Below are 14,564 nucleotides of genomic sequence, written 5' to 3'. Positions count from 1 at the left end.
AGGCATTTAAGGGTTAAAAAGTAACAATAATCAGTTAGAGCATCAGCAGTGGGGCTTCTAAATGCCAAATGTTAGGAACATTTGGCATTCAAGCCCCAAAACTACTCAACAATGGGAAGGCTATATGCCATATGCCAATTCCAAATTTGGGATTTAGCTACAGTACCATCTCAAATGTAAGATGGTACTGTAGCTGAATGGTATAAAAAAAAAAAATTTTTTAATACTCTCATTTCTCTCTCTTCTTTCATTTATCCCGGTAAGTTTCTCTCTCCTCTCTCATTTTTTCAGTTTCTTTTCTCTCTCTTTCTTCCTGCTCTCTCTTCTTCAACGGAATGGGGGCAACGGCGTGAGGCTCGATATCATCTTCGCCGACTGACTCGCTCTCTCCCTCGGCCCTAATGATGGCGGCGCGCCTCTCCTGCTCCGCCTTCGCCACCACAAACTTCGACCTCTCCGCCTCTTGCTGCGCCACCTGCTTCTGCTCCACGGCGCGCGAGAGATCCGCGCCGTACGACAGGTGCGTGATCGCCACGTGATCGAGCACGATGTTGAAGTTCCTGGTGCGCTCGGTGAGCCAGGTCTCCATGAGCGCCGAGACCTGCGGGCGCTCGATGAGGAGCTGATCGACGTTGAACTGAGCCACGACGGCCTTCAAGACCTCGTTGCCGATCGAAGGGAGGACCTTCTCGTCGTACTTGAGACTTAAGGTTTGGACGATCTGAGGGAGGCGCGTGACCTTAGGGCGCGAGAGGACGTGGAGGGTTAGGTTGATTTTGATTTTGGATTTTGATTTTGGTTTTGATTTTGATTTGGCTGGATTTGGCTGTGCTGTGTTGCCATTGGTTTGATTTTTTTTTTTTGTGGGTTCATGGTGGTGGAGTTGGGGGTTGCCGTGGATTGGTTTGATTTTGATTTTGATTTTGTGGGTTGCCGTGCTTGCCGGAGTTTGTGGCTGGGGTTTCAAGCAACAGTTTGGGTATGTTCTAGTAGCAGGTGCTTGTGATTTGGGTCTTGAGTTTTGGGTTTTTGTTTTTATTTGGGACTTGGATCGTCTTCTCTGAGTTCTGGATTGGTTTTTTTTTTTTTTTTTTTTGTTGTTGCTGTGATCGGTGCTTAAAGGAATTGGTATGATTTTTTTTTTTTGGTGGGTTCATGGTGGTGGAGTTGGGGGTTGCCATGGTTTGGTTTGATTTTGATTTTGATTGTGGGTTGCCGTGGTTGCCGGAGTTTGTGGCCGGGGTTTCAAGCAACAGTTTGGGAATGTTCTAGTAGTAGCAGGTGGTTGTGATTTGGGTCTTGGGTTTTGGGTTTTTGTTTTTATTTGGGTTTAGGGATATATTATTTTATTATGTGAAAATATTATTTTAATGAGTAGAATAGGAAAATAAAAGTTGGGATGTTGGGTGTATTGTAAAATGGTATTGTATAATTGATAAAGTAGGTTTTTGAGATGGTAAAATAAGATAGGATTTAAGATCCGGATGTGGATGCTCTTACACGCAATATTTGTACAGGGCAAAACTTGAATTCAGACTATTCGGAGTAACCAGTAATAATATCACGTGTTCACTTTTTAACTATATACGTATCATCAACGTCGTTTTTCAGTATGTCCAAATGTAAGTCAAGTCTATTGTTATAATCCTCACCGTCCTAAACCAGTTGCCCAACAACTCACTTTTTTTCTTAAATGTATTTTCCTGGAAGGTAAGTTAGCATGTTGCACAACTTGCACAGTTGCACTTGTGTTTCATAAACTAAATAAAGCCCATAGTAGTGCTTCTACAGTTCTTCCACTCCGCATTTGCAACCGGATAATAGTGCTTTGCTACTCGATCGTAGTCCTATCAAAGTCAAATAACATGACTCCCTCTCTCTCTCTCTTATCTCTACTTTCTCTCTCTCATCAATGAATGCTGAGTAGGACCCACTCTCCCCCAAAAAGTCCTTCCCATAACTCATACCAAAACGCACACCTCCACTCTACATCACTCTCCTCTTTCCAAAACAAAAAAAAATCTTCCACTCTTTTTTTTTTTTTCTCTCTCTCTCTCTCTACAATCTACCCATGGAAAACTACTCCTTCACTTCATACCCTGACTCCGGCGAATCCTCGCCGCGCTCACGCGAAATCGATTTCGAGAATCCGCCGCCGTGGGACGATCAGCCTCACCAGAACTACAAAGCGAAGTTCATGTGTAGCTATGGCGGCAAGATCCACCCTCGTCCTCACGACAATCAGCTGTCTTACATCGGCGGCGAGACTAAGATTCTCGCCGTCGATCGTACCGTCAAGTTCAACTCCTTCATTTCTAAGCTCTCCTCTCTCTGCGCCGGCGGCGCCGATTCTGAGGTCTCGTTCAAGTACCAGCTCCCCGGCGAAGACCTCGATGCTTTGATTTCTGTCACCAACGACGATGACCTAGAGCACATGATGCACGAGTACGACCGTCTCTACCGTGCTTCTGCTAAGCCCGCGCGAATGAGGCTTTTTCTGTTTCAAGGTCCGTGTCAGTCGGGTTCCGGACCCGAAACTCCGAAATCGGACCGTGAACGCTTCGTGGATGCTTTGAATTCGGGTCCGACTGAGCCTCCGAAGGCTCCGACGCCGAACAACGTCGATTTTTTGTTCGGTTTGGACAAAGGAGTCCCTCCGCCGCCACAAGTGGCTGTGAAGTTCCAAGATTCTGTTCCGGAACCCGTGATCCCGCCGGTTCCTGAATTTCCCACCCGTGTCGTCGGGTCGGATCCGGTTATGAACCCGGTAGAGATCCAGAGGCAATTGCAGGAATTCCAGAGGTTACAAATCAGTGAACACGAAGCGGCTATGTACAGAAGAAAAAGCGACGAAAACCTCGTCGGACCTTACGCCGGAGATTACTACGTTCACAAGGTACCGGAAAAAGCTCCTCCGGTAACTGGACCTCCAAACGCAGGGTTTTGGCCAGAAAAACAATTCTCCGGTGGCGGTTTCCAAACAAGTGCACCGGAACAACAGATGTACATGATTCCAACTCCTGGTACAGTCTACCATGCTGCACCAATGGTCCGACCGGCAACCGGACCAACCACTCAAGGGTACTACCACAACATGCAGCGTGTTCCCAACGACGTTTACCGGGAGCAGCCGGTTTATAATATGGTCCCACAACAACAACACGCCCAGCCGCCGCCGCAGCAGCAGCAGCAGCTGCCACAGATGTCAGCTCCACCACAACCCGTTTTGCCGCCACAGCCGCCGAAAATGGTGGCTTACACGGAGGGGTTCGGAGTCATGCGACCGGGTGGCGGTGGTGGAATTGGGGCCGTGGAAGCGGGTGGAGGCTACGCGCCGATGGTGACGGCAGCATACGACGGTGCGGTGGGGAGGCAAGTTTATTATACGCCGTATCAGGGTGTCGGCACGGCGGTTAGTGGTGATATGAGGGCAGCTGGGGCGTTGGGTCAAGAGGGTAATAAGGTAGTTAACAAGGTTTCACAAGCATCTGTGTGATCATGATAATATAGTTTACAATCAAAAATTGGAGTATATATAATTACTATAATTTCAATATTTAAGTTAATTCTGTGTTTATTTGTTTTGGTATTTAATATATGATTATGATGATTTGTATACACTAATGGAGATGGGAATGAGTTTGTCTTTGTGATTAGTGTATTATTATTGGCCTCTTTCTTTCTCTTTGAATGATAATTAGTCATTATTTGTTGGGATAATAATGAAGAAACTAACATTTGTTGAAAAGTAGAAAGAACTAGCATTAAGTTGCATTTTTACAACTTAATATTAATTTCGGAATAAAAAATGGTTACAAAAAACTATTTTATACTTAAAAATTGATGGTTGTTTTGATCGAAGAACATAATTATCAGAAACTGATGCCATAAATTAAAACTCTATTATTTAAACTTTAAAGTATAATGATTTTCTTGTGTATGTATATTCTATAAGTTTTGGTGTCCATTTTTCTGGTTTACTAATAGGTTTTTGAATTGCAAACCATGTGGACCTAAGAGTTTGTATGGTGGGTGTGGCCATTATTTTGGAATTGTATATATATCTACTAGTAATTATTTATAAATATCTATAAGAGACATTTTTGCCATTATTCTTCTAAAAACACAAAGAAGAAGAAGACATTTGTGTTTTGGTATGATGAAGAATATAAAAAAAAAAAAAAAAATTACAAAAATTATTCTATATTAAAAATCGATTAGTATTTTGATCTGATAATGAAGAATATTATTATTAGAAACTAAAAACTCTATTATTAAAGTATTAAAACTCTATTCTTTAAGTATAAAGATTTTATTTATCAAAAAAAAAAAAAAGTACAATGATTTTATTGTGTATGTATATTCTATAATTTTGGTGCCCATTTTTCTAGTTTACTAATAGGTTTTTGAATTGCAAACCATGTGGACCTAAGAGTGTGTATGGTGGGTGCGGCCGTGATTTTGGAATTGTATATATATCTGCTAGTAAGTATTTATAAATATGGATAAGACTTAAAGAGACATTTCTGTCATTATTCTTCTAAAAACCAAAAGAAAAAGAAGAAGAAGAAGAAGAAGAAGACATTTGTGTCATTATACAATATATTCATTACAACCTACCCGGCTTGATCTGGCCCGGTTCTTACTTCTTCTTCCATTATATTCTGTACTGAATCCGCCGTTCCACAGAATTTAGCATTAGATTATATCTTTGGACTTGACTGCTAGAACCTTTTTAAAGTTTTAAGGCACTTAAATCCCGAGTGGAATGCCTACTAATACTTGTGGAAAAAAAAAAAAAAACAAAAAAGTTTGCTATTATTAACAACAATGGGCAATATATCGAGATCTCACTGTTGCTGTTTATTCTTTTGTTTGAATTCCATATTCATATTCTTCATCTTCCTTTTCAAATGAATGAATGTCCGTTAGAATTTTGTTAAGAATCTTTAACTTAATTGATATTTTAACGTGTTTTCAACGAAGGTATCTATTCAACTATTAAATTATTAAAAAAATCAATATTATTAACAAAAAAAATGGAGTTTGTCACCCTTTCTAGAAGACCAAATAAGCTGTAAAGTCTATTAATAAAGCATAACAATGAAAAAGCTTTAAATTTATCCGTTCCAATTATTTTTTTCATCACTTACCTATCCCTTCTTAACAAAAATGGTGTTCCCAAACTTTTTTTGGTATGTTTTTTTTTTTTTTTGGGGGGGTTGTTTTCAGCTTGGAACGTGGTCGTATAAATAAATGCTTGTGTCAATAATAGTTGCAGAGCTTGAAATGTACGATGTCAAGCAATAAGTATTACGTTGCATGTTACATGTCCCCTAGTGTTCCTCTCAAGTATTTCGAGGAGATTGACTGGAATCTTATCAGATGACTTTATGCAGTGTACGATGAAGTTAAGAGTCATCATTAGCATTTTCTTAATTTTATTTATATTTTTTAAAAGTACGTGTGAATAAAATAATGTATGAAAATATGTGTAATATTATTTAAAAATTGAAAATTGTTGATTAAAATCCCATACTAAACGACCCCTAAATGTTTCAATTTTCTCACAATTTTGTGATGAACTAAAATGTTTACAAACTAGTGTCATAATGAATATAATTAATAGATTTTAACAAACTTTTTTTTTTTTTTAGAAACAAAATTTCAACGATTTTTTTTAGAGAGTTTTAATTTATAGCATCCGTTCTTGATAATATCTCTTTATCATCAGACTAAGACACCGATCAATTTTTGAGTTTTAGTTACCTTAACTAGTTAAATCTCTAATAGTTGAGTAAAAGATTTATGATTCAACGACTTAACAAATAAAAGTTTGTGTTTTTATTTATTTATATTTTTTTATGATTGTTGTTACATTTATTTATAAATTCTAGGCAAAAATACAAAACTTACCCTCTATGTTTCACCAAAATTCATTTAAGTCCTTTAGCTTTGCTTCGTTCATTTTAGTATTTTAACTTTCAAGTTTATTCAATTAAGGTTTTTCCATCAACTTTTATTATATGTTGTGATTAATTTTTCAATTTTTTAAATTTTTCTTCAAGTTTTTTAAATTAAAAAAAAATTAAATTAATGATTGAAGAATATTTTTCAAATAATTTTAACAAATATTGACAGAAATTCCTTAATTGAATAAATCTGAAACTTAGAGGACTAAAATGAACAAATACAAAGTTAGATGATTGAAATGAATTCTGAATAAACTTACAGGGTGAGTTTTGCATTTTACCCTAAATTCTATATAATAAAATTTGTAATATTTATAATATATTCCACACGTTACGTTGACTAAAGTGGCTTTATATAAACAAAAGAAAAGTATACTAAAAACTGGGTTCTTATTATCATATTTATTGTTTTCTGAAAAAAAGAAAAGAAAAAAAAGACTATCATATATATTTATTTTTCTGTTTATTGGAAAAGAGTTTCCAACACTATTAGTATCTTAAAAAAAAAAAAGTATTTTCAATCCTATCTGTTTAAGATCCACCTCAAATCGAATCGAGGATAAATTAATTGAAAAGAAGTGTGAATAAAATTGTAAGATTTACTAGAAATCTAGGGTATCAATTAACGATTTTGTAAAACCTGTGGAGTAACAATTTGCAGGATTGGACAGAACTTGGGGGAAAAAAAACACTCATTCATTAAAACTTACGAAATTAGTACAAAGTCACATGGTGGTCAAAAGATTCTTCATTTCTTGTTTAGTTAATTTGTCAAAAATTGACAGTATTTAATTATTTACACCAAAAGAAGATCAGATTCAGAGAAGAAGATAATATGTCTGCTGTCAATTCAAAATCTTACAACACAATTTGCAACGAAAAGCAAATATAAAAAACAAAAAAGGTAACAATCACAGTTTGATATTGTATCATTTCGATTAATATTTCTTCGTCCACTTTCGTTTGTGGTTGACAAGTGTGAAGGGTTTAGTTAGCTCTATTTTTATCAATATCTAAATGAGAGTCCAAGTTGAAAAAAATGAAAGAGACAATCATAACAGCTGGAATTTTCACAGACAGGTGTGCAATTTTTCTCAGGAATCAAGCACCAATAATAACCTCACGATCGAGACCTTTTTCTTTCTTTTGATTCAAGTATAAGAGATTAATTAAGAGTGATAGATGGTGGGTCTCTTTTCTACTCTTATTTTGCTTTGCCTCTTCATGATCATGATCGTGATAGCTCCACGATATATTAGAGATTGTCACGGTTTGTTTTATTTTGTTTTGTTTTTTTTTTTTTTAAACATATATTAAGATGGCGTAGCGCCACCAATTTGTTCTGAAAAGGTTGGGTCTTTTTTTGAGTAAAGTATTTTGGCTGCTAATGTACACTATTAACTTTATGCAATGTTAACTTTTTTTCAATTCAAAACGGGAATTTTGTTTGTTTACAATGGGAAGTTGCACACACGCATTGGGAATTTAGGAGCATTTGATTGATAATAAATTTCTACAAAAGAAAAGATCCCACTCTATATTTTTATATATAAAAAAGGAGGACAACTAGAATAAAGGAGCTCCATCTCGTTTGGTCATTTTGGCTTAGGTTTCAATCTCATTTCTTGGGTGCAAAATGACTATTCAGGTATATTCACTTGATGCTAAGAGCTTTATTGTTAAATTGGTAACTTTTGTCTTATAGTATTTTTAATAAAGATGTTTTAGGATTCAAATCCCTCTCTCTTATAGTAATTATTATCAAATTAAAAAATATATATATATATATTTATTTATTTACTTAATCATTAGGTCATTGACACAGAGGAGGAGCCTTGTATCGTATGTGGCTCCAATGGCAATTACATCAACATATATATCTTTCTTTAAGTTCTTGGGTCATTCTTTATCTATAGATTGAACTATATAAAGGTTTTGAAGTACTCACTCGTATAAGATATGATGGTATTGTAGTTAAGTAGAGTTCAGTAATTCAATGACATCAATAAGCTAAGAAGCATGAATGTGGGCATAATATACACACGCCATCACGACAATTCTTTAAAAAAAAATTTAAGAAACGATACAATTAATTAATTTATATATATATATATGTTTAGCTATATTTTATTATTTATAGGGATAATTTATTTTTATTTAAGTTTTTAAAATAGTTAAAGACTATCAAAATCTTTAGAATATATCAAAAATGGAAGAGACTTTTTAAAATGAGTTTTTTTTCCCTGTCAAGACTTGTCAGGGTGTCTTCGACATATCTGACACAACATTGAGTTTTTTTATTTTTTATTTTTTTTGGGAGAGAGAAACCACTAAGAATTCAACAATGATATGAATTAGGTTTCAATTAGGAGCATGGTCCCTAAATGAAGCCCACAGTTTAACCCCACTCGGAGACATGGAGTACTTATGGCAGAAGGGCCAATTAATATATATGGGTCTTTCACAAAGATTGATAGATGACAAAAATTTTATCATATAGCCTCCCTAAAAAGATGCACCGTGAATGAATTGTCACATCCTCATGCTATATGTCCAAACTTCACTTTTTACCTAATGAAAAACTTTACTTCCACAAACCAAAAAAAAAAAAAACCCTAATGGGAAACTCATGAAAGATGCATTAATTGGTGTTGTTCTAAATAAAGTATGATTAATATATAAATTACACCCTTTTGGATTTGGGGTAATTTATTTTTTATTTTTTATTCTTTAACGTTTTAAAATTTGGATTTTTAATTATAATGTTACTTAGTGTTTTGAATATAGTTATTTCATCCATATTTGCTATTGAGTTGGTAGTTAAATGTCAACTATGTCAATTATAATGTTCCTTAGTGTTTTGAATAAATTCATTTCATCCATATTTGCTATTGAGTTGGTAGTTAAATGTCAACTATGTCAATTATAATGTTCCTTAGTGTTTTGAATATAGTCAAAACATACCATGTATGGAATATAGTCAATTAAATGTCAACTATGTCTATAGTCTATACAATATGTGCCACTTGGTACAATTAAAACATACCATGTGATTCTCAAAAAAAAAAAAAAAAAAAAAACATACCATGTATGGAAAAGATTTGCACCAATTGGCTGCCTTCTTAGTACCATGCACCCTAAACCCAATTCTCAGTTAGTACCCTAATTAATCCTAACTCTAAAACTGATCTGACTTTTCTCCCCGCAAGAGGTACAATTGATCAAGAGGTTACCTCTAGATAGATTGGTTTGGCCTTATGTTCAGTCTGGTATTTATTTTGCTGTGAAGTTTGGCTATAATTTTCTTTCACATGAAATTTCTATGGTCGATTCGGCCCCAAGGAGCTCACCTCAAAACCATGGAGTATGGAAGAAAATTTGGGGTTTCACAGTTCCGAATTAAGGTAAAAAAAAATTGCTTTGGCGAGCTTGTAAAAATTCCATTCCTACCAAAACTAATTTGGTTCGCAGGAAAGTTTTAATGGATGATGTGTGTGAGCATTGTAAACAACTCCTTGAAGATGCAATTCATGTCTTGTGGTTGTGTCCATGCATTTCGGTGGTGTAGGGGTTCAGACCAAATGTAGATTTTTCGCAGTCTTAAGCACAAGGTTTGTTGATGTGGTGCAGCAGGTTATTGAGGATGAGAAAAATCTCGAAGTCTTTGCCATGTTTGTTTGGACACTTTGGTATCATAGGAACGGAGCGGTGTTTAAAGAAACCGCAGAGGCAAGTATTGGGGTAGTAATCCGAAACTGCTAGGGGCTTAATGTCCAAGGGGTTAGTTCTTCCCCATTCAGTTGTTGATGTAGAAGCAATTGAGGTTGTGCGAGCGCTTGCTTTTGCTAATGAAATTAGGCTTTCCTCCATTAACCTTGTGGGAGATTCAAAAGTGGTAATCAAAGCTCTAAGAAGTGATGATGAGTCATTCACTTCCTTGGGTCATCTTATTGCTGATGCTAAGTCATTTACAGATGCCTTCAGTGGTATTAGTTTCTCTCATATCCGAAGATAAGGTAAATATGCAATTCACAAACTTTCTAGACATGCAAGATATGTTAACGGTTTATTGGTATAGATGGATGTTGTTCCTCCACATATAACATTTACATTTATATTTTTAAATTCTTGTTTATTTGTTTGTTAAACTATAGATATTTTTATTTAATTTTTTATTTTGATAGATAGATGGAGAGAAAATGATATGTGGGTTCCAACTACAAACGTGAGTTACTACAAAAGATATTACTAGTCATTACCATTAAGCCATCACTCGAACTCCATTGTCTAACTTATCTTCAAAATTAAATAAATTAATAAATTTAAGTTAATCCCAATCAGACTCTAAACTCTTCTTTCAAGGGCAGGACTAAAATGTCAAAGTTCTATGGCTAAAAAGTAAAAGGGCTAAAAAGACGTCAATTCGAGTGTACAGGGTTGGAATGCAATTGGGGTATTGTCATTGCGTAGGAATTCGTGATTTATTGTTGTTTTTGACTTTATTCTAACGAATCACAAATCTAATTTTGTAAGAATTGAGATATTTATTTATCATAATAAATATCTCAATTCTTACAAAACACTCTCGCCTTTTATTATAGAAATATTTGAGGGATCCAATTCGAGCATTTGTAGGCATGTTTAGAGGTATTTCTTTTCGATCTGTACCTAGAGCATGAAATAAAATAGCAAAAAAAATTTGCAGTCACTGTTAAGGAGATGGAGGAACCCTCAACATGGTTTGAGGATCGCACTGCCCTTCTCCTTCCCATATGGCCATATTCAATTTAGAGTCTTTAGATACACATGTGATTTTTACAAAACTGGGAAAATTACAACTTACTCACCTGTGGTTTGGCCGAAATTTAAGTTATCTATTTATGATTTGAAATTTGACACTTTACTCACCTAAGATTAGCTCAGTACGAGTTTTGTAACTTAGATTTGTTAAAACATGGCTAAATATGTAATTTTGTTATACTTTTGTGTATTTCTCCTCAAAAAAAAAAAAAAAAAACAATATCAAATAAGATAAAAAAGAATCCAACGTAACACTTGCAACAAGGGATTTTAAACCACAGGTAGGTAACTTAAATTTCAGTCAAGTCTCAGGTGGGTAAAGTGTCAAATTTCAAACCATAGGTAAGTAACTTAAATTTCGGTTAAACCACGGGTGGATAAATTGTAATTTGTCCAAAAAAATTAAAAGAAAAGAGAACTACATTTTTTTAAAAAAAATCACATAATTGTATCTTTGAAAAGAATTAATAAACCTCAGACTTTAAAATGAAACACTTTCAGACATTTACAAATATACCTAAACAAAAATTAAATAAAAATAAAAATAATAAAAAACCTCAATCAAATGCCACCTCTCTCTCTCTCTCTCTCTCTCATGCTGTTGGGGTGGGGTTTTGTTTGTTCTACCATTAATGGTCGAGAGGATTTGTTTAGTTTTTGTTTTTGTTAGGGTTTAAAGTGTCTCATTTAAATGTGTAGGATATAATATCTCAATTCCCAAATATAAAAAACTCTCATATTTTAGAAATGCTCATTCTAACGTAGTCACGTTTTCATGAGAATACTAATGTAACAATAACACTTATATTTAACTCTTTATAATTTTTTTTTTTTTTTTAAAAAAAAAAAGGTACCTGCATATAGTTAGCTTATAAAAAAAAAGTTTATATTTCACTTAAAAATATATCAATGCTCGAGAACTTCTTCCCCCCCCCCCCCCCCCTTTTGATGTGGATGTTCAAGGACATTGTTATTGTTTTGTCATTATGGAAAAAATAAAAAATAAAAATAAAAAACAAAAAAAACAAAAGGATAAAAATATGTATTACTAGCCACTAAATTAGTAAATGAGATTATTTTATTTTATTTTTATTTTATAATACTATCAATTTTATAATTTTAAATTTAATGTTATCAAATATACACTGCGAATTAAATTCTAAGTATATTACAACAACAACAACAATATCAATTTTAAAACATTATAGTTATTTTGGGTTTAAGCTCTCAATAATAACTGTATAGATTTGAAAATTCTCTATAGAAAATTTATTGACCAAACATAGACAAACCTTTAATTGAGATGTGGATTGGGATTTACTAGTGAAAATAAACCAGGGCCCAAGGGTTATTTAAAAGATAAAACTAAATGAAATTAAAGAATTTTTTTTTTAAAAGAAAGCAAATTAATATTGTGGGGCCAGAGAACTTGTGACCCCGGCCCACTTTACGTTAGGGCTCAAGGCCCGAGCCGAGGAGGGACATTGCTGAGAACATACAAAGAAAGTCCAAACGGCTTAGAGATATAGCTGAGGACGATTCTATCCTCGGCATCCCAAAGCGCTCCTGGAAAAAAGGGCAAGTACGGTATAGGAACAGTTTAAGAAAAAGCTGAACACCTCCGCATTGATGGAGAAAGGACCCCTGAACAGTGTGGCGACGAAGGACAAAGGAAAGGCTGCCATTACTGCAATTAAATACTCTGCGCCTGACAGAGTAATGTTTTTCAGTTTTTACAACCACCCCCAACCACTTTGGGTATGGGCTGATAGGACAAGTATCAGCCCTAGAAAACTGAACCTACACGTGGACGTCGGAGGGAGGGTAAAGGCTAGTATAAAAAGATAAGTAAGCAATCCAGAAAAGGGGCTGGGAAAAAATGTCAAGAACCAGAGCCTCCCAGGCCGTGCCAAGGAGAAAGAATTCTTGGGCAAGCATGGTTCACCTCTGTGCGTCCACCATGTATCCCATGACTAACCACTACCCGGTGACCAATGCCTAGCCTTTCAGCCCACTCTCTATAAATTTTATTGTTTGGGTCTTTAACGTGCGAACCCAATATCAGTTTGGGATCGTTATAAATTGAGTCTTTACAATTGGCGCCGTCTGTGGGAAGGCTTGTGCGTTGGCACAGGCGGTGGTAGGATCAAGCCCCTATCAAACAAGGGTCTGCGAAAATCCCTCCATCATTTCTAGCAGCTCGCTATTGTTGCCCTAGAATAAAGTCCCACTAGGGGCTATGCTTCGAAGCGCCAGAGGCACGGGCAGTTCTAGGGGCTTCCAACATCAAGCCAATGCCCCACACCTTGGCCGAGGGGCTAATCCCCGAAACCTTAAAGAAAATCTAAGTTTTTGACAGAACCAAGGTATTGCATGGTGCTCGGATTCAAACCTATGGGGAAACCAACTACTTAAAGAAAATCTAAGTTTTGGACAGAACCAAGGTATTGCATGGTCCTCGGACTCAAACCTATAGGGAAACCAACTACTTAAAGAAAATATAAGTTTTGGACAGAACCAAGGTATTGCATGGTCCTCGGACTCAAACTTATGGGGAAACCAACTACTTAAAGAAAATCTAAGTTTTGGACAGAACCAAGGTATTGCATGGTTCTCAGATTCAAACCTATGGGGAAACCAACTACTTAAAGAAAATCTAAGTTTTGAACAGAACCAAGGTATTGCATGGCCTTCAGACTTAAACCTATAGGGAAACTAGTTACTAGAAAATGACTTAAGTCCTAGACAGAGCGGGAATCTCGCGTTGTCCTCGGATCCCCAGTTCTAAGGAAACTAACGCAACCGAGTGTTTGGACCCAGTACAGTTATACCTCGGTCCTAGAACCGAATGCCAAAAAAGGTTAAGGCTATGAATGTTGTCAGGAACGTGGCAAAGCACCATAGTGCTCGGCGACCCTGTCGGATAGTTCATTTTAGGTTACCCATCCTCGGATGATTACCCTATATGCAAGACAGAGCATTCAGCTGTTATCTCGGTTAATCTTATATGGTTAACCCACTTCAGGTCGGCGTTATTGTGCCTGTTAGTCTTAATAAGTTCAAAGTGATAGTTTTTGTTAACAAGGGTTTTGGCCCTAAGTATTTTTCAAAAAAAAAAAAAAAAAAAAAAAACACCAGCACATCCATTCACGAAATAACTATTGTAGAAAAGAAAGAATACGTAAAATGGGATAACGTTATATTTTATTAGGCAAAGAAATAGTACAGCGTACAATAAGGGGCTTAAGTAAGCCTATACCGAAAGCTAACTACAGAAGCAAAGAGAAAAGCAAGAAGAAAAAGATACAGGGGAGCGTTAAATCCTTTAAATTCGACTCTTGCAGCGACTAAGCATGTCAGGATGGCCCCAGTGATGGAAGAGAAGAAGAAGCGGAGGCAGAAGATGGCACCAGTGAAGGAAGAGAGGAAGAAGCAGTTGAGCCTAACCCCCGTACTAGCTCTGACTACAATTAAGTAGGCATCATATTAGCAGCGCTCGAGAGAGAGCGGATGGTACCGACGATGAGAAACCTCAGTGCTATTGCACCAAAAATCTGATGCAACCTCCACCTGCTTCGGATTTTTGCTGAAGGAAGAAGAGACTCCTTTCTTACCTTGCCAAGAGGAAGAAGTGTCTTGAGTCTTTGTCTCCTTTGCCCTGACTGGGCCATCTTAAGTCTCGGGGAAACCCAATGCTTCTGGAAAGGGTGTGGTCCTTTTGCCCTCATCCCAAACTTGACCATATCACTCCCTAGGGCTCAGTCACACTGGTAACAGGGGCTATGGGCACAA

The 14,564-nt window shown here is 36.1% G+C and overlaps 1 protein-coding gene across 1 annotated transcript; it reads left to right on the top strand.

Moving 5' to 3' along the window:
- The first annotated feature begins 1,845 nt into the window (after positions 1-1,845).
- On the top strand, positions 1,846-3,648 carry LOC126705555 (uncharacterized). Its single transcript, XM_050404608.1, has one exon. It carries the CDS (start codon positions 2,072-2,074, stop codon positions 3,494-3,496), a length of 1,425 nt encoding a protein of 474 aa, XP_050260565.1. The 5' UTR covers positions 1,846-2,071; the 3' UTR covers positions 3,497-3,648.
- Positions 3,649-14,564: the final 10,916 nt, after the last annotated feature.

Source organism: Quercus robur, chromosome 11, assembly GCF_932294415.1.
Source record: "Quercus robur chromosome 11, dhQueRobu3.1, whole genome shotgun sequence".
In the NCBI taxonomy this organism is placed as follows: domain Eukaryota; kingdom Viridiplantae; phylum Streptophyta; class Magnoliopsida; order Fagales; family Fagaceae; genus Quercus; species Quercus robur.
Note: the sequence above shows the minus strand (reverse complement) of the source record. Positions and strands in the feature narration are given on the sequence as shown.